General features: G+C 40.9%; 1 protein-coding gene across 5 annotated transcripts in view; it reads left to right on the top strand.

The window, feature by feature from the left end:
- The window catches only part of HERC2 (HECT and RLD domain containing E3 ubiquitin protein ligase 2), a 206,705-nt gene that overhangs the window by 134,592 nt on the left and 48,617 nt on the right, over positions 1-23,496 (top strand). For all 5 annotated transcript variants that reach the window (XM_043537697.1, XM_037898783.2, XM_037898775.2 and 2 more), the window contains exons 58-69: positions 1,396-1,477; positions 1,643-1,786; positions 2,881-2,971; positions 5,948-6,125; positions 6,353-6,434; positions 6,520-6,691; positions 9,211-9,355; positions 11,627-11,852; positions 12,767-12,938; positions 13,612-13,798; positions 14,919-15,059; positions 21,799-21,990. In XM_043537697.1, the coding sequence (XP_043393632.1) occupies positions 1,396-1,477; positions 1,643-1,786; positions 2,881-2,971; positions 5,948-6,125; positions 6,353-6,434; positions 6,520-6,691; positions 9,211-9,355; positions 11,627-11,852; positions 12,767-12,938; positions 13,612-13,798; positions 14,919-15,059; positions 21,799-21,990 (1,812 nt within the window). The remainder of the gene's footprint in view (positions 1-1,395; positions 1,478-1,642; positions 1,787-2,880; positions 2,972-5,947; positions 6,126-6,352; positions 6,435-6,519; positions 6,692-9,210; positions 9,356-11,626; positions 11,853-12,766; positions 12,939-13,611; positions 13,799-14,918; positions 15,060-21,798; positions 21,991-23,496) is intronic.

Here is a 23,496-nt window from a genome sequence, read left to right as displayed (position 1 = left end):
TCATGTTCTCCCTTTACATACCTGTTTGGTTTTTTTGGGGTGGGGGGGTGGGGGGGAATCTGCAGTATGGTTTAGCATGAGAAATGTGTAACCTATTTAATCATTTTAAGATGTCATTACTTTGAAAATTCAGTTGAGTAAAAAGAACACTCCTATTTTAAAATAAGAATAAAAAAATTGGTCTACTTGTTTGTTTGCAGAGTTTCATATAGGATTGTAAAAATCACAAAAGTATTATATTCTCTGTCCATTCCAAAGCAAGAAGTTAAATAACAAATGCGTTTCCCAGAGTTACTCATATTATAGTTGACACTGATGCCAGTGCACACATACATTAATTTATCAATTTAGAAATATAACTTGGGGGAGAAATGATTTTTTTCCCAGTTGGATCCTGATTCCAATTGCCATTGAAGTCAATGGGATTCTTTTGTTTGACTTCGGTGGGCTTTGGATCAAGAGCAAAATTAATAGGAAAATAAATATATAAACATTAAAGGTTCAGAAGCCAGAAACCTTTTAAAAGTAAACAGCATCTCTTTTTTTTGGTGAGAATAAGATGCCATAACAAAAACCAAATGCAAACCCTCAAGCTTTCACTATGTTTTATCAATTATCCTTCAAAATTTTTTTTTCACTAATTGTAATGGAGAAATCTTTTTAGTAACACAAGATTTTTGTTAGTTGCATATCAGTAAATATTTATTTTAGCAATAAGGAGATATTCCTAACTTGAATATATGTTAATGATGAACACTTGAAAAAGTGTCAGCATTTGTTTATATAAAGTCAGCCTGACAAAAGACTTAATTGTAATGAAGGGGAGTATAGGTTACTTTGTCACTGTTTTTCTGATTGTATCTAATCAATATTGTTATGGAACTTTACTTTGGATTAACTGTAATTTAAAGGATACAGAGAAAATAAATTCTGCCAGTGTGCTCATATATGTTGATTTTTGATGTGCTGATTGACATTTTAACCAACTTGCTTGGGTTTAATTTATTGCGAGTCCGACTAGGGTTTGTTTACTCAAGAAAATTATAGTTAAAAAAAAAAAAGTGTATATCCTACTGCATCTTTTCCTTGTAGTGGTTACTTATTTATCTCTGTTTTATATAACACACTCATCCCTTGCTGTAAGCACTTGATCTGTTTCAGTTAATCAATTAGTTAATTATCTGTGAGGTGTCCAGGTAATGGGGTAGTGAGTGTCACTGAAAAGCTAATAAATAAAATTTTATTAACCTCTGGTTAATTAAATTAGATAAATCAGTTTATCATACTAGAACTTCACTACAAAGAACTGGTTGCCTTTTACAAGTAACAGACTTTTGAATCTAATTTTATGCAGTAATCTCTCTCTCTCTCTCTCTCTCTCTCCAAACACTCTAGATCAAGGTTCCTTCGTTCTCTGAAACCCTTTCTGCCTTGAATGTAGTACAGGTAGCTGGTGGATCCAAAAGCCTTTTTGCAGGTAGGATAACTATGTGCAAGGTTTCTGCATTTCAGACCTTCCCCCTCCCCGCCTCCATCCCTCCCGGCCCCAAAATAAAAAGTAGAATTATTTTCTAAGAGGTAGGAATAAATTCTCATTTGTGAATTTTTTATTAATGGAAATTTAAAACCTTTTTCCTTTTAGTTACTGTAGAGGGCAAAGTATATGCCTGTGGAGAAGCCACTAATGGAAGACTTGGTTTAGGCCTATCCAGTGGAACTGTGCCTATTCCCCGACAGATTACAGCTCTCAGTAATTATGTAGTGAAAAAGGTGGCTGTTCACTCAGGTACTGACTCTTCACATTTCTCCATGGGAACATAAACATTATGTACTTAAGCTTAAAAGTGAAAGTAGATTCTTGTGTATGGCTCTAGTGCAGAGGATATAGAATAGAGGCTTTAATACAGGAGTACTGGGTGAAATTCTATGGCCTGCGTGAAGGAGGTTAGACTAGATCAGGGGCAGCCAACCTGAGCCTGAGACGGAGCCAGAATTTACCAATGTACATTGCCAAAGAGCCAAACTAATATGTCAGCAGCCCCCGTGCAGAGCCTCCTGCCCGCTGGTAGCCCCACCAATCAGTGCCTCTGGCTCCCTCCCCATACCTCCCACCCACCATGATCAGCTGTTACGTGGTGCACAGGAGGCTCTGGTGGGGACAGGGGAAGAGTGAGGGCACGGCAGGCTCGGGGGTGGAGTTGGGGGCAGGGCCTGGAACAGAGCAGGGGGTTGAGCACTGAGCACTCCCCAGCACATTGGAAAGTTGGCATCTATAGCTCCAGCCCCGGAGTCAGTGCCTATGCAAGGAGCCGCATATTAACTTCTGAAGAGCTGCATATGACTCCGGAGCCACAGGTTGGCCACCCCTGGACTAGATGATCTGGTGGTCCCTTCTGGCCATAGAAATCAGTGAATTTAGTCTCTTAATTTTTTTGACCTATAAAGTTTGAGGTATCTTTCTGAAAGTTAAATTCAGAATAATTTCTTTATTTTTCATAGTGTAATTTTTGCATCAATCCAGTGGAAATATTTTCCTTTTTAAAAAAGTTATCTAACTCTGTCACTTTGAAAATAGTAACTTAAGTGATTTGTTTCCACTGAGGGAAAATGTTCACTCTGGATACTTTTTTTGAAAAAGTTATAAGTTTTTTCACCTTCTCAGTAGACCATGTGAAAATTAGTGCTTTTGAATATACTGAAGTAAAGAGTTATGGGGTGGAAAGCGTAGCACTATATTAAATTGCAGCACTAAAGGGATGTTTCTTGGCTTTTGCTTGACTTTTGCTGCCCTGTTGACTATGTGCACATTCTGGTCTTCCATACTGGAGGACAAAGAAATAAATCTTTGCTGTTTAAAACTTGCAGTTTAAATCCTTGCAGGTGGCCGGCATGCTATGGCTTTAACTGTTGATGGGAAGGTATTTTCATGGGGCGAAGGAGATGATGGAAAACTTGGCCACTTCAGCAGAATGTAAGGATATAATTTCTGTTAGTACCTTGAAATAGGAAATATTTCAAACAAATGATATTGAATCATTGTTAGCAAGCAGTGACAGTATTTAAATATATTAGTAATAAAGAATTATGTTACAAAAAGATTCTTCTGCAATACATATATCAGTTTTGTATGTTGCAAACTAAGCTTTTATTGCAATTTCAGTAGTTTTAAAGGGACGCTCAAGTTAAAATTAATATAGCTTTTTAAAAATAGATTTCTCTTAATGGGCAAGGTCAGTGTTTAACTGGGTGTCTTTTGTATATTCATTATTGAAAAGTTACGTGAGAGGCAACAGGAATATTGGTTGCCAGTATGCACTGAGGGAGGTGGGGGTGGGGATGCTGAAATGCCTCCCACAGCTTGATAAGGTTACACTCATGCTTTCTAGAAGTTCTTCGTGATTTTCACCTCAGTTTCTAGGCAAGAGGCCCACTAACGTTTTTTGAATGGTTGATAAAACAAATAAAGCTAAAAGTGCTTTTTCCATGGTGAATTGGTGCTGCCCTACCTGACTGAGCTATGTCTCATGTCAAGCACTTTCTCTATCATATGGCAATAATTCAAACTCACATTAGTAGCCCTCATGTCTCAGGATCAGGTAGGCTGTTGTGATGTATTAAAATTTTTAAGCTACTTGAGATTCCTGATGGACGATGCTTTAGAATTGCAGATTAGTGTAGTGGACTCTGATACTACACTCTGGTGTACTGTAGACAGGCCATAAATAAAACGAGGTTTGGTGCACCATTAGTTTCTAAGTCTAGTATTTCCAAATATCTGTTAGCTAGAAATGTTTTCTGGCAGAAGCTGAATTAGAAGCTGAGTATTTGATAGCTCACTCAAGCTAAGCTACTTCTGTGAAATCAGATATTTTATTGAAACAGTAAAACAAAAGTACCAACATGGTATTTAATACCAACAACCCACACCGTACCATCTACTTAAGTCATTATTTTATTTTTAATTTTGTAGTCTAAGCCCTGGCCTACACTGTGGGGGGGTTGACCTAAGATACGCAACTTCAGCTATGCGAATAGCATAGCTGAAGTCGGCGTATCTTAGGTCAACTTACCTGGCTGTGAGGACGGCGGTGACTCCCCTGTCGACTCCGCTTCTGCCTCTGGCAAGCTGGAGTTCCGGAGTCGACAGGGAGCGTGTTTGAGGATCGATTTTATTTATCGTCGCTGATCTGGCGGGTAGTGAAGACCTGCCTAAAGTATGGTGCCTTTAAAGTTTGTGAAGGGATTTTGTTATTCTATCTCTTTCATTTGACAATTGGCGTACTTTTTTTGAGCTAGGAAGTAGAATTTTCTCTTGAAAGTTTCATAAATTTCAAACACTTTTTATCAAGGAAAGATTGAGAAAAATAGTTTTATACTCACTTTGTGTTTTATACACACTGGGGAAATCTTCAAGTTATTTAATATTAACATATTCAGTAGAAAACTGATCTTCATACTGTATAGTTCTCAGAGGTGTTCTTAGGATCTTTACACAATATATAGAAAAATACAGCATGTGCCTCAGAGCTTGAGTCTCCGAATAGACATGACCCAACAAGTGTGTGGGTGGCAAACGGAAGGGGAGGGTATGAGACAAGGGAGGACAAAATGTGGCTTTATTAGCTTAAGCATAGGTACATATCTTGTTTGTTAGATATTTCTTCTATTTATTAAATATAATTATAAGCAGAAAACATTCTTGACTCATTGTGGGCACTGCATCCGTGCTGTGGCCTGCATGATGTCCCCCTGATAGCCCTGCACCTGCCAGGCCTTGCTGGGACAGTGTGGAAGGACTGGGTCCTTACTATTAGGGTTGAAATGTATTTCTTCAAAGCCCTACTTAATTTCTTTAGAAATGTTAATAATGGTTGTAGCATGTATACCGCATTAGAAAACCTACTTAAATTAAAACGAGACTATGAATTCAGTGAGCAGGTTGAATTTAACAAAAAGACATCCTACTTTCTCAGGCAAATGCTGCAGTGATGTTCACAAGAAACATCTTCATCATCAGCAGACAGCTGACAATGAATGCTTGTTTAGTCTGGTCCCCTTGTGAAGAACAGAGCTGGAATAGGAATGGGCATCTCTTTCCTCATCCTCTGGCTCCTTGTACTGCAGGTTGGAGATACTGCAGTCCTCATGCTGCTGTATTGGAGGCTCAGTCAGGTGTACAACATTCTGTGCTATCCTCCTCCACCCTATGCAGAGCAGGACCAAGAGATCAGAGGCCATGCTTCTGAGCTGGCATGTAGGGCCTGGGGGCCTCCACTTTTGGGACTGAAATGGATTTTGCAAAAAATATTTGGCAGATACTGAATATCTTTTTTCAGACAGAATTTGTTCGTAACTTTGTATTCAAAAGAGAATTTCAGTATCTCTTTTTGAAGATGCATCCACTGGAGAAATACAATCTATAGAAACGTCTAACTGATAATACTGGAGTATTACAGCTGACTGTTTTAAATATTTGACTTTTTACTTTCTCTACCGTTAATTTTCATAATTAGCTCAGGGTGGGCAATGAAGACAGATCATTCGGTTTCACTTTTTAACATACACATTTTAATCTCTCTCTTTCTGGTTCTTCATTATCAGGATGCTGCAGTGTGTGTGTATTACATAACGTTTCTTAAAAAAGGAATTTTCAGTTGAACTCCAAAAATAGTGGAAAATGAAAATATGTATTCAGCTTTTTAAAAGTTTTTTTTACCAAACCTACATTTTCGGCCTAAATTGACTTAAACCAGTGTAGCTTTAAGATAAATAGAAAAATAAATTAAATCAGTAACTTAAAGTGAAACATTGGAGTCTTATATATTAGCATTAGGGCAGATTTGCCATTTGGGTGCATAATATTACATGAGGCATTGGAGGATAGGGCATGAAATATATTGCATGACATCACAAAAGTAGGTGATAAATCCTTTTATTCTATCTTTAGGAATTGTGATAAACCAAGGTTGATAGAAGCGTTGAAAACCAAGCGCATCCGTGATATTGCTTGTGGCAGTTCTCACAGTGCTGCCATCACCTCTAGTGGTGAATTGTACACATGGGGCCTTGGAGAATACGGCAGGTTGGGTCATGGAGACAATACTACACAACTCAAACCGAAGATGGTAAGTACATGAGGTGTTTCCTGGTTGCGGTAGTGTCTATGTATGTATATGCACAAGAAGAGAAAATAAAGGGAGAAATAAAGCTAAGAATCCCAAAGCAGTGTGTAATGTGAGCTTGGATGTATAAAGAACAAAATAAATCACAAGTACTTTGAAATTACTGTGAAACTTTTAAAAATATGCGTAGTGTGTTTGAGGCAGCATGCTTACTTTTCTGTGTGTTGTAGGTTAAAGTGCTTCTTGGTCACAGAGTCATTCAAGTTGCTTGTGGAAGCAGAGATGCTCAGACTCTGGCTTTGACAGATGAAGGTAGGAGTATCTTGCTTTAGCAGCTTCATAGCATATGGGAATATTGTGCTCGTAGTCTGACATACTGTTTGGTTGGTGTTACTAGGTTTGGTGTTTTCCTGGGGAGATGGTGACTTTGGAAAACTGGGCCGAGGAGGAAGTGAAGGATGCAACATTCCTCAGAACATTGAAAGACTAAATGGCCAGAGCGTGTGCCAGATTGAGTGTGGGGCTCAGTTCTCTCTGGCACTTACCAAATCTGGAGTGGTGTGGACCTGGTATGTCAAGGTTGCTAAGAAATTTACAACAAATTTCAAGGCATTTGAGTTGTGTTGATTGCTATGGACTGGCTTATTACATCTATGTTTTGTGCACATGCTTAGTTTATTCTAAAACATCCTATTATTACCACCACCTCCTCTCTCCCTCCCCGTGCTCACTTATTTATGCACTCACCTGTTACATTTTGTCTCTTAGAAAGCTCTTTGAGAAGGTACTGTCACTTACTAAATCTTTATAGAGTGCCTACCATAACTGGGACCCTTGCCTGGTTGGGGTGTATAGGTTTTAGTGCAATTTAAAAATAAATAGAAATAAAGATTATTGTGATAAAAGAAAATATTTATATAGTTGAGGCCCTACTTAACTTGCGATATTGTGGAAATTGTGGATTCCGCAGTATTTTACTTCCACCACAGCTCCCCTTCTCAGCCCTGGGTGGCCAACAGTGGGAAATCATGGAAAATGATAAGGTCCATTATTCTTTTCCACAATTTTCCATGGCTTGCAGTAATTCAGCTGCAATTTTTTGACAATCGTCCCACAATTCAAGTAGGGCCTTATAGATAGTCTATGAAATAATATAGCTCAGTTCCTCTTGGTTCTTATGTTAAAGCAAGTGCTCTGCTGCATCTTATATATGTTCTCTAATTACAGAATGACTGGTTGTGATTCCATTGTTAGGGATTAGTTTTTCCACTTGAATCGGATTCAACCACTTTATGTATAGAGAATACAGTATATTTTCCTCAATATTAGAATACTCTTTGAGTATAGAATGAGAATTTCCCATCTGAGAACTTAAAAGTGAATTGGTGAGTTAGTTAAAGTAAAATTTTATTAAAGATAATTCATGAAACTTAAAACTCAAAAGATATTTTTTGTTAGCAATGATCTGCATAACAGAACAACACAGGGTCTTCAAACATCCCATTTGGTTAAATTGAATTCTTATGTACAGGCTACTATATTTGAAGAAACTTAACTTTAGGATTGCCTTTTTTTTTGCCTTTATTCTTCATAAATTAATATTTCTTCTTCAGCACAGGCTGATGAATAATATTTTTCTTTAGTGAATTCCACAACAATCTGCTGTCTTTCCAAATGGTTATTTCCTGTTGCTCTTAATGAGAGTGAAGCTAATAATGCCTTTAGTAAAGATGTCCTCCTTCAGAATGACTGCTGTCCCCTATTGCTCTCAATGTGTGGGAAGCCAAGCTGCCTGTGGGCCACCATTTCCCCTTCCGTTAGTCCTGCCCTGTGTTGACACTGCAAAGAGTTGGGGGGCAGGGGAAAGAAAATCAAATGTCTTCAAAAATAAGTTTAATCTAAACTGGGACAACAAACACTAAAATATTTAATAATTATAACGTGATTATGGCATGACATTACTGCTAGGCAAAGTTAAGCTTGTTTGTGTGCCTCAGCTGTACATTTCCATACCTAGCATGCTTGGATTTCTTTTAAGTTTAACCTTAACTCTGAATTTCTTAGGTTTGTAGTACTTGTTTTGGGGGGTAATTAGAACACCCAAGTAATTTCTTTTATTCTTATGATACTGATATGTATTCAGTTCAGTTGTAACATAGTTTTTATCTGGAAATTATTAGTGAAGCTAAGGACTTTTGGAGATACTTGATTTCCGACAGAGACTGATCACTGTTACAAAATACAATGGGGAAAAATGAGAATTGTTACCTCTAACCAACACTCTTCAGTTTTTTCTGCTTGGTTGATACTGTTAGTAATATCTTGAGGTATAGCCATAAAATAGACTGAAGGACAAGAGAGTAGTGCAGTGTTAATGGTGTCTCTCAGACAGTTGAGGAAAATTTCATATGTTGGTAATAAAAGTAACCTGTGTTTAGGCTTGTCTGAAGCCTCAGTTATGCAAACAGTTAAGTACGTGCAATTTTACTCATGTGACTAGTTGTCACAGTGCAGGTCCTGTGTTTATATAAATTTGTAAGCTGGATAGTGATTTTAATGAGTTAAAAAAATCCCAGTCATTTTTGAGTATAAGTAAGTTTATAATAGTAAGATATTTCAAAACAGAACGAATTTTATGCAACCACAGTACTTCCCCAAAAATAATCATAAATGGTACATTTTTGGTATTGAAGCCAATGTATGAAAGATTGTAGATTTTTCGCTACCCTCGAGGGATGAGTCTTTCCAAGTCAGGTTTCAAGGTCATTGTCAAGAAATTTGCATTGCTGTTACGTGCGCTTTCCCTTTTGGATATATAAAGGATTTCAATTTGCAAAGGTGTAATGGCAAAGAATTGCCGTATTTGGAACGATATAACTGCTGTGGGGGGGCGGCGGGATGGCTCAGTGGTTTTGAGAATTGGCCTGCTAAACCCAGGGTTGCGAGTTCAATCCTTGAGGGGGCCATTTAGGGATCTGGGGCAAAAATTGGGGATTGGTCCTGCTTTGAGCAGGGGGTTGGACTAGATGACCTCCTGAGGTCCCTTCCAACCCTGATATACTATGATTTACTTCCTTGTCTGTTCCAGGGGCAAGGGGGATTACTTCAGGCTAGGTCATGGCACTGATGTTCATGTGCGAAAGCCACAGGTTGTAGAAGGGCTGAGAGGGAAGAAGATTGTACATGTGGCTGTAGGTGCACTTCACTGCCTGGCTGTCACTGACACAGGACAGGTAAGTTACTCTGGTCCAGAAAAAGCTAGATACTGAGGCAATGTAATGTAGTAACAGCAGTAATACTTGTAGCCTTTTATTTTATTTAATGTTAATTATATTACAGTGGATTTGGCTCTGGTGGCTACAGTCTCTAACCCAACAGAGTTCTCTGTTTAGATCTAGAGTTCGTAGGAATACATGAAACCATAGACAAGTAACACAAAAAATCACAAGCACAAGATCCACTATCTTTTAACAATTTTATTAAAGTTGCCAACAAAGTTATAAATGTCACAGCATATAAAATTCCTAAGTATATCCATGCACCAGTTATAACTACAGACATACTCAAATCATCCCACATGGTGTTAGAATCTGGTGGCTCTCCCATGGATTGATCATCAATACGGGGATGGTCCCTGCTGGAGGTTTCCCATAGGAAGCACAATTTTCCCCGCTGTGGGCACCTTTTTTAATAATGTGATTCTGTCTATACCTACGTTCTGCACATGTACATGGAAGTGTCAGCCCTCTCTTTCTTATTGGTGTGTGTCCCCTAGAAACATGAGGAAACCCTAATTCTATAGGCTGTGTAGGTTCTCATTAGCACTGATGTACCACCTGTATCCTGTGGCTAAGACACATGTTGGAGACAAGATTTACTTTTACACCAGTTTATAATTAAAAATTTAATCTCCCGGGAAGACCAGGGGTGGGCAAATTTTTTGGCCTGAGGGCCACATCTGGGTATGGAAATTGTATGGTGCGCTATGAATACTCACAAAATTGGGGTTGTGGTGCAGGAGGGGGTGAGGGCTCCAGCTGGGGCTGTGGGCTCTGCAGTGGGACCAGAAATGAGGAGTTCAGGGTTTGGGAGGGGGCTCCGGGCTGGGGTAGGAGGTTGAGATGCACGGGGGGCCGGGGCTGAGGGCTCGAGCTGGGGGTGCAGGCTCTGGGGTGGGTCTGGGATTGAGGGGTTTGGGGTTGGGAGAGAGGGGGATCAGGGCAGGAGGTTGGGGTGCAGGAGGTGGTCAGGGGTGCAGGCTCCGGGCTGCGCTTACCTTAAGCAGCTCCCAGAAGCAGTGGTATGTCCCCCTTCTGGCTCCTATGCAGAGGTGCGGCCAGGCAGCTCTGTGCGCTGCCCTGTCTGCAGGCCCCACCCCTGCAGCTTCCATTGGCTGGTGTTCCCAGCCAATGGGAGCTGCAGGGGCAGCATGCAGAGCTCTCTGACTGTCCCTATGTACAGGAGCCAGAGGGCAGACATGCTGCTGCTTCTTGGAGCCACGCAACCCCATTCTCCGGATGGAGTGCCGGAGCGGGGCAAGCCCTAGACCTCACTCCCCAGTGGGAGCTCGAGGGCCGGATTAAAACGTCTGACGGGCTTGACACGCTCCATGGGCTGTAGTTTGCCCACCCCTGGGCTAGATTTTTGCAATATTGCCAGTTGGTACCTCTTTTCCCATAAATTTAGGGCTTCGGGTTATTCCTCGGTCATTTACTTGTGTCAGCATTTCTTGTCTCCAAGGCCTAAAATGGCTCAGCTAAAATCTTGCAGGCCTCAGCCTACAGCTTGTCTTACTTATATCTAATACATGATTCCTCTAAATACTGATCAGTCTTATACTTCTATAATCCTACAAATTAACTCTAGTTAACATACAATGAATATATATAACATGTTGATCATCACACAATAAATGGATAATAAACTAAAATCATTGGCTACATACTTATTGAATGGAATAAATATTCTTTATTATATATTGTTTTACTTCTCAAAGCACTGCACAAATATTAATGTGATTGTCACTTAAATTTTTCTTGTCTTCATATATTTATTAAATCTTAACTGTTATCTTAATATAGCTTTTGCATTTTTATTCCTTATTATTTATCGTATCATTGGATGTTTCAGAGACAACCTGCTGCTGTTCACTTCCTAAGATGCAGAAGCATCTATGATGTTGTGACAGGACATTTCTGCTCTATATTGGGTGATAGCATAAATATCATAGTTATGCTGAGCCCCAATAAAATCCACGTGCAAGTAATCTCATTAACTTCATGTACACCCAGAATTATGAAATGGTACATGAATCTGCTCACAGAATGAAGCTCATATGTGCTGTAGTAACATATGTAACCTGTTAAATGTGAAGGTGGTAGGTACTCTGGAAATATCTTAAATTAGTAACATAGAATCTTCTCTCTAAATGACTTATAGTAATTTTGAAAATAACTATATGAAAGACTCAGTAAAACAAAGTAACATATAGAACTGTCTGACAGGTTTATGCTTGGGGTGACAATGATCATGGACAACAAGGCAACGGAACTACTACAGTCAATAGAAAACCCACTCTTGTCCAGGGTTTAGAAGGCCAGAAAATTACACGTGTTGCTTGTGGATCTTCCCACAGTGTAGCGTGGACAACAGTGGATGTAGCTACACCATCTGTTCATGAGCCAGTACTCTTCCAGACTGCTAGAGACCCTTTAGGCGCTTCTTATCTAGGTAATACAAAGCTTGTGTTTATTTCCTTAACATTTTTAAACAATATTTGTAGATTGGGCGGGGTTGTAAATGTGTATAGATGGACAGGCCGGTGTGGGGGAAGACGTGTCTGTGCAGGATGAAAGCCATTTAAACATACTGATTTGCTGAAAATGGAGGAAGTGAGAAGAGAACAAGACTTGGGAAGCTAAAACATTGTATGTCCTGAAGCTGAGGAGTCATACAAAAGTTAGTGCTAGTTTGAACTTTTAAATGTCTTAAAGTGTTTGTCAAAGTCCAAAATGCATTGGGACTTCTGGATGCTAGCATCATAATAAATTTCTGTATCATATGCCTCTTAACATTTGCATCAACAAGAATTATTTGTATCTTACCTATTGATTTCTAAGACAAGTGACCACCATTAAAGAAGGAGGCAGCATTCTATGATGGCAGCTTCCCAGTTTATCAGAACCAAGATTTAGTCAGACTTGAGTAACAAAAATGTTCTATGTAAAATATCGGAATATTTTAGCTGTTTCTATGTCTTTTAATCCATTAGCTATCTTTTATCTGGACAGAACTGCAGCAATAACAGAGCTTCATAGATGTACAATATATATAAATAGTACTCAAGTTATATGATAATATTTTGTCCAAGTAAAGCTTGTTTTAGAGGACGCTAGGAAACTAGTGGTGTTGAGGTGTCTCCATTCTCATGAGTAAGTTTTAGACTCTGTTTTACATGAAAGTCGTTGCTGACCTAGGTTTAGTATTGGGTTTCATATCAGAATTACAGGAATTGTAGGCTAAGAATCCTTTCCAAAAGTGTCATTAAGCAGGTATCAAAACCAATTATTATGCATTATAGTCTTTTTTTTTTTTTTTTTTTTTTTTTTTTTTTTTTAAAAAGCGTGTCTGACTCTTTTTCCCAGGTGTCCCATCAGATGCAGATTCTTCTGCTGCCAGTAACAAAATCAGTGGTGTAAACAGTTCCAAACCTAACCGCCCTTCCCTCGCTAAGATTCTTCTGTCGCTAGACGGGAACCTTGCCAAACAGCAAGCGTTATCTCACATATTGACAGCATTACAAATCATGTATGCCAGGTAGGCATGCCAACATTCTTGTATTTTACAGGGTGAAGCATAGATGGTAAGCTACTTCATACAGTTTCTCCCTTATATCAGGTAATAATGGGTATAAAATAGGGCTCTAGGATGTATGCTTTAATTTCATTTCAGTTTCCTTTTAGCATTCACTTGAAATCAGCTTGTTGAGACGAGACTGTCTTATGTGGAACAGGAAACTCTAAATCTCTGCAACAAAATACTAGCTTAGCTTCATATTAAGTTTCATGCGAGACTGCATCATTGAAATAAGAACAGAATGATAGCTATCCAAAAGTTCAACTCCCAACAATAATCTTGTTGTATACCTTGCAGCTGAGAATGTGTATCAGAGGGCAGAGGGCTCCTTTTGAAATTGCTCATTCCTGTTTGTAAAGACAAGAGAAATATTAGTGGTAAAGAGTCTGAAAAGAAACTTGTGGAAAACTTTGGTTTAAAAATCCACAAACTCTGTAGGCATCTGTAACTATCTCAGCTAAGTGTGAGTCCTCCCATATGGAATGGAAGTAAGCTACCCTCTAGACTGCTATCATTGAAAACCATCACTTTTAGTATTAGTCCAGCTGAATAACAGGACACTTTTCTTCCAAGGAGAGGATTTGGTGGTCCTAGTGTGGGTCTGTCCTCAACAGTTTGTTCATTTTTGATTTAGGGATGCAGTGGTTGGAGCACTGATGCCTGCAAGTATGATTGCACCAGTGGAATGTCCTTCTTCATCCCCTGTCCCACCACCAGATGCTGCTTCTACAGGGAGCCCTGCCAATGGGGAAGAGTGTGTGCTAGCAGTGGATGTCGAAGAGAGACTGAGCCCAAATCCGTGGCAAGACAGGAGAGGAGAGGTAAAATAAATAAAATCAGAATCAGTTTTGCTATCAGAGCAACAATTTTGGAGTGCCGAAACATCTATCAACAATAACACTGTTTGTTTAATTTGACAGTAACGTGTAAGAACTTTACTTCAGCATCTGTCTAACTTTTAGAATCAATGCCATAAAGTACCTGTGATTTGTCAGCTGTACCTGATTATAATTGATCAATTCACAAGTCTCGAGTCCAGTAAATCAGATAAAAATATAAGGATGATAAAGTCATTTCTCACCATGTTTTAGACCTGATTCAAAGATGTTAGCATTCTCTTAATCAGGTATTGAAACAGTTTAAGAACTAGAGATAAATTTTTAAACTGGATTTTAAAAAGAGCAAATGACAAGATGAAGAAAATGATCAGTGTCTAAATCTTATTTCAGATGTAACAAATAATTGTAACATTATTTCTATTGTGTGATGTATTGAAAAGAAAGCCAGATAAAACACATTGTGTGGGTTCTTCAGTATTAAAAGGAGTAATAATAATAATTTGGACACTAAAAAGGATACATCTTTTCCATTCCCCCATGCTGGCATACTTGTTTGTCTCATCCAGCTATTATGTTTTGTTTTTTAGGTTGTAAGCTCTTTGGGATAAGAATTGTCGTCTTACTGCATGTTTGTACAGCACCTAGTGCAACAGGGCTCTGATTTATGGCTTGTCTTCACTACAAGCTAAATCAGCGCAGCTGCGATTGATGCAGCCGTGTCGATTTAGTGAGTCTGGTTAAGAAATGCTAAGTCGATGGGAGAGCATCTCCCATTGAAATAGCATGGTGTAGACACTGCAGTAATTCAGTGTAGGTTATGTCGACTTCAGTTACATAGTTTATGTAACTGAAGCAGCGTAACTTACATTGACTTAGTGCCACAGTGAAGAAAAGCCCTTAGTTTGCTAATAGGCACCACTGCAGTGTAAAGGTTCATACAGGGACTGGATTTCTTGAATAAGATGCTGCTGTTTTTAGGCATCTCTTTTCTGAGCACAAACTGTCCTCAAAGTTCTTTTTCAAAAGTCTAGTTAAGCTTGTTTAAACACATGCAATATCTTATTGCTCTGCCATCTGGTTAACTATGCTGTTTTTTGACTAGGTTGTTTCTTCAGAAGATGCAGTGACGCCCTCTCCTGTAACTCCCTCAGCTGCTGCCGCCTCTTCTCGTCCTTTCATTCCAGTCACTGATGATCCTGGAGCTGCCAGTATCATAGCAGAAACCATGACGAAAACCAAGGAAGTAATAATGCTAATATTGTTAACATTATAGGTTTCATTATGTATCTCCATCAAGCAATTGAATTGTTCTGGTGTTTGACAGGTTATGTCATCAGAGTAAAAATATATTTCTGGTGCTACAGCAACTGCCATATGCAAGCTGTTTTACTGGAAACTCAGGTTCTGCAGTCACTTCTGAATTCACTGCTTAGTACACGCCCTGTTTCTTGTTGAGAATGTAATACAACCTTGTGTATGTAGTTAGCTTTGAGTAATACAAATGTATTTTTTATGGTGCTAGGTAGAGCTGGTCACAAATTTTTTGAAAATTTTTCCCATCTAAAAGTGCCGTTTTGTCAAAGTTGAAATGTTTCATGAAAAAGTATCTTATTTTGACAAAAATTTAATTGGGAAGGTTGGATGGAATTTCTGGAAGGGGAGAGAGGAACTCAAGAATAACCGGTAGCCTGGTGGTTAGATCACTCATGTGGGAGACCTAGAGGAAAAGGGGAGAGAAGGACCCCGACCCCAGAATAATCAATAATCGTCTGGTGATTAGGGCACTCACCTGGGATGTGGGAGACCCAGGTCTAAGGGCAGGTCTACACTAGAAGCACTACATCAGCGCAGCTGCAGCACATCTAGTGAAGATGCTCTGTGCTGACAGGAGAGCACTCTCCCATCGACATAATTGCTCCAACTCCACGAGAGGCGGAAGCTATGTCGGTGGGAGAGCATCTCCCACCGACATAGTATTGGTGTGGACAGCTCTTAGGTCACTATAACTTGCATTGCTCAGGAGGGTTTCTTTTTCATATCCCTAAGTGACTTAAGTTAGATCGACTTAAGGGTAGTGTAGACCTGCCCTATGTCTCAGTTTCAAATTAGGCAGGGAGTTGAATCTCACATCCTAGGTGAGTGCCCTAACCACCACTGAGTTTACTGGTTATTCTGGGGTTGGTAGTCTTGTATGTTTTTTTTTTTCCCATCCTAAAATTCAAAAGGTCTCATTTCAGTTCTGATGTGGAATGAAAACAAATTTTTGAAAGCTTGATGTTCTTTCTGAAATGAAATTTATTTTCCAGCCAGCCCTACTGTCTAATACATGTAAAAGTATTGTTTACATAAGTAGATAGTAATTTTTATAGTATACTTCAGCATGGCTTAGTTTTGTTTGGTAAATGCCCCAAATGGTATAGTGAAGGGATCCCTAAATATGCAACGCCCCTAAGCCTTGCTAATAAGCATTGGTTCATAAAATCAAGAAATAGTTGATATTTTCCCCCTTACTACTTTGTTCTGAGGATTTGACAGTCAGCTGTCAACCTTTTAATTAGTTAGGGCTTTCAGAAAATAGGAGCTGAACACTTGTTAACCTACCACTACTTCCTACTAGTCATAACTGTGTGGATACAGCTGATAGATGTTTATTATTAATCCCCTACTTGAATCCCGGGATGATTGTCCAAAAATTGTGGCTGAGTTGCAGACAAGCCGTGGAAAATCACCGAAAAGTAATAATGGACCTTATTATTTGCAGTAATAATGTCCATTATTACTTTTCTGTGATTTTCCGCTGTTGGCTGCGTGGGGCTGAGAGCAGGGGGTTGCTGCTGGGGCTCCCACTGGCAAAATTGCAGTGGAATCCTAATATTGTGGGAGCCACAATATTGCAAAATAAGTAGGGCCTCATTTATTATATGTTTTAGATTTTTTCGAGTCTTGTATCTATCAGTTTAATGATCCTGCAATTTTCTTTGTATTTACAAGATGCTAGTGACAGGGAAACACTTTCCTTCGTTGGGGGAAAAAGCATACTAATAAGACAATGTATTTGACCTTTTGGGCTTCAATCCAGACTGCCTGCCCTATAACTCTGGGGCCTTCAATACTACGTTGCTGTGGCTTACATCCCTGACACCAGCAGCCAGCATATGAACGTACAGGTTAAAACCTTGGCTTCCATTGCCTAGTTACTTTTCATAGAGTGACCCCAACTCCGTACCAGTTCTGAATTTCCCCCAAACCATCTCCCTGCAGTGTTCAGCCCTCTCCTGGAACAGAAGCTGTTAAGTTTGTTGCTCCTTTAAAAAGTGTTTAAAGCCAAAGTGTTTAAAGAAACAGCAGCATGTTATCTTGACTGCAGTTAACAATCACTTCAGTTCAACCAAAGCACTGGACTGGTTTAGATAAAAAGTAAAACAAGTTTGTTGACTGAAAAAGAGAGAGCTGTTAAGTGAGTTCAAGTATAAGGGATAAAGACAGAAAAGGTTACAAAAAAAAGTTAAAATGCGCTTCCTAGTTGCTATAACCTATCTTAACAAGCTACAGTATTTGTTCAAAGTAGTTTCCTCCTCAGTCTTCATTTTCCAGCAATGGCTGACTAGTTCTTAGGATCCCCACACAGTCCAAAGTGCTGGTTTTCTTTGTTTCTTCAGGTGAATGATAACTTAATGGTTCTCTGCCCCTCTCTTTATAGTTTAGTAAGCCTCTGAAAAATATCTCTCTAAAAGTTCATTGATGCTTCTTCATGAGGCAGGAAGGCTTCCTGGGGTACCGTCTCTATCCCCCATTGAGATTAAGTGATTGCTTTTTCCCCACTTGCTCTCCTGATGGCTTTGTTTGGCTGGCATGCAAATGTGCTTTTCTGTCTTCAGTCACACCTTGCTCAATTTACATGGGAGACACATTCAAGCAGGAGGAACTGCATTCTGTTCTCTGGGGGGAACCTGTGTATCAACTCTCCCTGACATGCCTGGTTTAAACATGTTTGTCGTAATTACAGCACATCTGTATAATCCTTTGTGAAACTGTACATACCTCATTCACGAATATTAACGATCAGTGAGTTATTAATTTTTCAGAGACGTATTACACGACACCTTTTAGATTATAACAGTAGTGAGTTGGGGTACACTGAGCTGGTTGGGCCAGCTGAAACTCACTGCTGCATACCAGGAGTCCCTTGTCCTCTGGTATAGAGATGCTCTTAGGGTCACAGTATTAAACTTCTGTTTCTTCTTGGAGTACTTGCATATACCCTTTCCCCTGCAGGTGTAAGCTTGCTCAGTGCACTAGAATTTGAGATTTTTCCCTCAGATGTACCCATTGGGATGGCACATGTGTCCTCTGCTGTGTTGTGCTGCTGCATGATGCTCCAAAGGGTAGAACCAATTTCCATCTTTTCCTTCTTACCACCTGTGGTGATTGTCAGAGCGTGCTAACTTGTTACCACAAGTGTTTCCCTCTTTCTGAGTCTTTCTGTTGTATATGGTTGGTACTTGTTGCGTCGCCTTACTGAAGTGTAGGTTTATTTTTTTCTTTTACTAGTGTATTTAGTTTACATTTTGGTTCCCAGTGGTTCTGGGTATCGATGCCCAGTGCTGTGGCATGCCTCAGTCCCCAGACTTCAAACCAGTGGTCACCAACCGGTCGATCCTGGACGCTCTTCCAGTGAATCGCGATCTCCGGCCACTAAAAGTCCAGTTATGTGGCGGGGCTGCCGCTAAGGCAGGTTCTTGGCCTGCTCTGGCCCCACGCTGCTCCCAGTGCAGCCCTGGGGGAATGGGAGGCAGGGGTCTCCACGTGCTGCCCCTCTCTGCAGGCGCCACCCCTGCAGTTCCCTTTGGCTGGGAACGGGGAACTGTGGCCAGGGGCATTGGCCTCTTCCGGGAGCCGCATGGGGCCGGGGCAGTCAGGGAGCCTGCTTTAGCCCTGCCGCGCTGCTGAACAGGAGCCACCTGAGGTAAGTGCCACCCGGCAAGAGCCCGTACCCCAACCCCCCTCTCGGAGCCAGCACCCCAAACCTCCTCCTGCATCCCAAGCCGCTGCCCCAGCCCTGAGCCCCCTCCCAGAGCTTGCACCTCTCACCCCCTCCTGCACCCCAACCTGCTGTCTCAGGCTCAGCCTGAAGCCCTCTCCCACACTGCAAACCCCTTAGCCCCAGCCCGGTGAAAGTGAGTGAGGGTGGGGGAGAGTGAGCAACAGAGAGAGGGGGAGATGGAGTGGTTGGGGCTTTGGGGAAGGGGTGGGGCCTCGAGGAAGGGGCGGGGTAGATCCTGCATTGTCCTTAAATTGAAGAAGTGATCTTGTGCTTAAAAAGATTGGAGACCACTGCTTTAAACCTTGCAATGCATGCATGAAGCTGATGCCAGTCAGGGACCTGCACTCCAGGTTTCTGAAGTGCCTCAGAGAAGCACACATCAGGGACAGGGGTGAAATCTGCAGGGACTTTGGTTACTAGTGCTCCTCCTGGCCTGGCAGAGTCCCGACATTGATCTCCTTCTCCAGTACTGAAGAAGAAACATTAGAAGACTGCACTGAGGAATGGCATTGTCCCGGATATTGAGGTCGCCAGCACCAGTGTCGAGCAGTCAAGCTGACAAGCTGGGTAGAGTGCGCATAGTGCCAAGCAGTTTTGTTTTTGGGGCAGGTAGAACCTTCGGTGGGGTCGTTAACTCAGGTACTGATGCTGTTGAGATTGACTATAAGGGAGCACCGTCTTTTTCCTCAGCAGCACCAAGAGGCTCTCCTTTTGCTGTCAACACCTGAGACTTATGTTGTGGCAAGTGATCAGCTGAGTCTGTTTTTACTGGTGGTTCAAGGAACACTTCATCCAATACCAACAGACACCCACACAGACTTGCTGACTGCTAGAGTTCAGCACCCAGTTCCATGGGCACCTTCGAATGCTCTGGTACCCCTTTGTGCGGTACAGTTGAGGAGCAAACTGACTATAATTTCTCCAGTGCCATCCTCTCCAGACTCCCATCACTGCTCCCTAGCACCGAGAAGCCGGGCATCTCCCTCATTGAATGACTTGGGTTTGTTGTCTGAGTCAGAAATTGGATTTTGTGTCACAGCCGTGTCACGTAAAACATCACTCTGCTATGAGCGGTTTTCACTGCTGGTGTCCGGTAGAGGCTCCATGTTGGTTGGTCAGTCGGGAGCCTTGGTCAGGAAAAAAATTGGACTCCAGTGCCATATCAGTGACTGTATTGCAGCCAGTGGGCATTTCCGTCCAGCTCCAGTTCCTCTTCTCGCCCTTCCTGCTCCTATAGGTACTGTGATCACTCTTTGCATCAGCAAGAAGCCATTCCTGGTACTGAGCTCAGCATGGAACTTGAACAGTCTACCTCAGTGAATCTCACTTTGGAGGAATTGGGAGAAGTGCCATTTCAGCCAGCCTTGGGTTCCTCCTCCTCATCGCTTGATGAGGTGGTAGTGTCTAGTGTATTCTCACCTTTTCTGGATGATTATAAGAGAACCTCGTTAAGAGAATGGCTTCCACCCTGATATACAGATGGAAGTAGTTCAGGAGAGCTCAGGGTAGACTGGTTGACATTTTGGCATCTGTGAGGCCTTCTTGAGTGGCGCTGCCCATAAATGAGGGTGTTTGGGAGCCCACTAAAGTGTTGTGGCAAAAACCATCTTTCCTGCCTCACACAGCTAAGAGGACTGAAAGGAGGTATTATGTCCCCTTAAGGGGATTTGAACATTATTATACACCCCCACCTTGCCCTTTGAACTGCCTGCTCTCTGTTCGTTGCTTCATCTTTCAAGTAAGTTAGCCTTTTTGGTGGCAATTATCTCTGCAAGAAGAGTGAGGGAATTGAGAGCCCTGGTATCTAATCTGCCAGGTATCTTCTACAAGGAAAAGGTATATCTTCACCTTCATCCAAAATTTCTCATCAGAGTAGTTTCTCACTTCCATATCAGTCAGACAATATACTTACCAACATTCTTCCCTGATCCTCATTCTCCACACACTTGATGTTAGATGAGCATTAGCATTTTACTTGGATAGGACTAAACCATAGGCCATCTTCACAACTGTTTGTGGCAGTTGCAGGCAGGATGAAGGGCATTCCAGTCTCATCTCAAAGAATCTTATTGTGGATTTCGTCCTGTATGTTTGTGCTACAACACAATGCATCCGATGAAGTGAACTGTAGCTCACGAAAGCTTATGCTCAAATAAATTTGTTAGTCTCTAAGGTGCCACAAGTACTCCTTTTCTTTTTGCGAATACAGACTAACACGGCTGCTACTCTGAAACCTGACATGACCAATGTAACTTCCCCAAACAGGATGTTGGCATGTTCAACAAGATCTCAGATAGCCTCTGCAGCCTTTCTAGCTCATGTGCCTGTAGTGGATGTTTGTAGAGATGCAACTTGGTCATCAGTACATACTTCTGATTCTAATGCCATCTCTCAACAGTCTGGAGATATCAGATTTGGACATTTAGTCCTTCTGTGATTATTCAGTTCGACTCTGATCCCACCTCCTGATTGACCTGCTTGAGAGACACTTGAAACACAATGAACACATGCAATCACTTAAGAAAAACTGGTTACTAACTTGTTCTGTAACGGTTGTTCTGTGAGATGTTGCACATGTCCATTCCATGACCCACTCTCCTTCCCCTCACTGTCGAAATCTGTGTGGTAAGAAGGAACTGAGGAGGATCAAGGTGGCTCTACCCTTTGTGCCATTATGCAGCAGTAGGAGGCAGCAGCGGGTGCATGGGCTGCCCTGATGGAGGTACCTCTAAGGGAAAGTCTGTAACACTAGTGCACTGGGCGTGCACACATCTGAAGCGGAATGGACATGTGCAACATATCTCAAAGAACAACGGTTACAGAACAAGTTAGTGACCATGTTCGGGTTTTTTAGGCAAGTTAACTCAGTTTGTTGTATAAAATCTTTCTTCCATCCTCCATCATCATATATTATATGTTTCTTCAATTTCTCTTTCAGGATGTGGAAAGCCAAAGTAAAGTATCTGGTCCTGAACCCCAACACTTAGATGAGTTCACTAGTCTTTTAGTACCGGATGACACACGAGTCATGGTTGACCTGCTGAAGCTTGCTGTCTCCACCAGGGCTGGTGAGAAGGGAAAGGATGTTCTTTCCGCTGTGCTGTCTGGAATGGGCACTGCATATCCACAGGTCAGTCAAAGTGAATTTTGTTGTTACTGAATTTTAACTGTCCTCCCTTCTTTCTCATTCTATTGAGGTGACTCCTAGTCGTTGAAGATATAGGTTAAGAAGATGTAGGTTTTTACAAACATGAAAACTAATAATTATCTTATACTGATATAAGAGTCCATATACGTTTTATTGGAATACCAAATTAATATAGCTGTTTGTTGTAAAAATCAATGAGTCTCAATATTATAAATTTGCCATGGTACCAGTTAGATTTCAAAGCTGAAATATAACAAACTAGATTTGCCAATTTGATAAATATTCTAGCCAGTACTGGAATGGAATTGAGTTAGGATAACCCCTTTTTAAATGAGTCCAGGAAGCCCTGGGTTATTAACTTGAGCTCTGGGTTCATTTCAGATCTACATTTGTCTTGGAGAGTTGTTTACAAAGCCAGATATTTGGTTATTCTTAATCAACAAGTTTATTAATTCACTACCTACCATGTCGGTGTATATAACCGACAGTTCAAGTTTAGATACACCAAACATTCTAGGCATGTGCTGAACAAAAAACACACGTGCAGTTTTGTAAGCAATTAACATAGGCCAGTGTTGGAGCCCAGTAGCTATACTAAGGAACAATACAAATCAATAAGATTTCTTATTACATTTACTTATAACCATCAGTTATCAATTCGGTAAATGAGTTACAGTTAAGTATTTCTCTGTAGTAAGAACATAAGAATGGCCATAATGGGTCAGACCAAAGGTCCATCCAGCCCAGTATCCTGTCTACTGACAATGGCCAATGGCAGGTGCCCCAGAGGAAGTGAACCTAACAGCGAACCTCTCTCCTGCCATCCATCTCCACCCTCTGACGAACAGAGGCTAGGGACACCATTCCTTACCCATCCTGGCTAATAGCCATTAATGGACTTAACCTCCGTGAATTTATCCAGTTCTCTTTTAAACCCTGTTATAGTCCTAGCCTTCACAACCTCCTCAGGCAAGGAGTTCCACAGGTTGACTGTGCGCTGTGTGAAGAAGAACTTCCTTTTATTTGTTTTAAACCTGCTGCCCATTAATTTCATTTGGTGGCCCCTAGTTCTTAAATTATGGGAACAAGTAAATAACTTTTCCTTATTCACTTTGTCCACACCACTCATGATTTTATATCCCCCCTTAGTCTCCTCTTTTCCAAGCTGAAAAGTCCTGGCCTCTTTAATCTCTCCGCTTACGGGACCTGTTCCAAATCCCTAATCATTTTAGTTGCCCTTCTCTGAACCTTTTCTCACCAGTATATTTTTTTTGAGATGAGGAAACCACGTCTGTACGCAGTATTCAAAATGTGGGCATACCATGGATTTATATAAGGGCAATAAGATATTCTCCGTCTTACTCTCTATCCTTTTTTAATGATTCCTAACATCCCGTTTGCTTTTTTGACTGCCGCTGCAGACTGCATGGAGTCTTCAGAGAACTATCCACGATGACTCCAAGATCTCTTTCCTGATTAGTTGTCGCG

The sequence above is a fragment of the Chelonia mydas genome, chromosome 1, assembly GCF_015237465.2.
Source record: "Chelonia mydas isolate rCheMyd1 chromosome 1, rCheMyd1.pri.v2, whole genome shotgun sequence".
Classification (NCBI taxonomy): domain Eukaryota; kingdom Metazoa; phylum Chordata; order Testudines; family Cheloniidae; genus Chelonia; species Chelonia mydas.
Note: the sequence above shows the minus strand (reverse complement) of the source record. Positions and strands in the feature narration are given on the sequence as shown.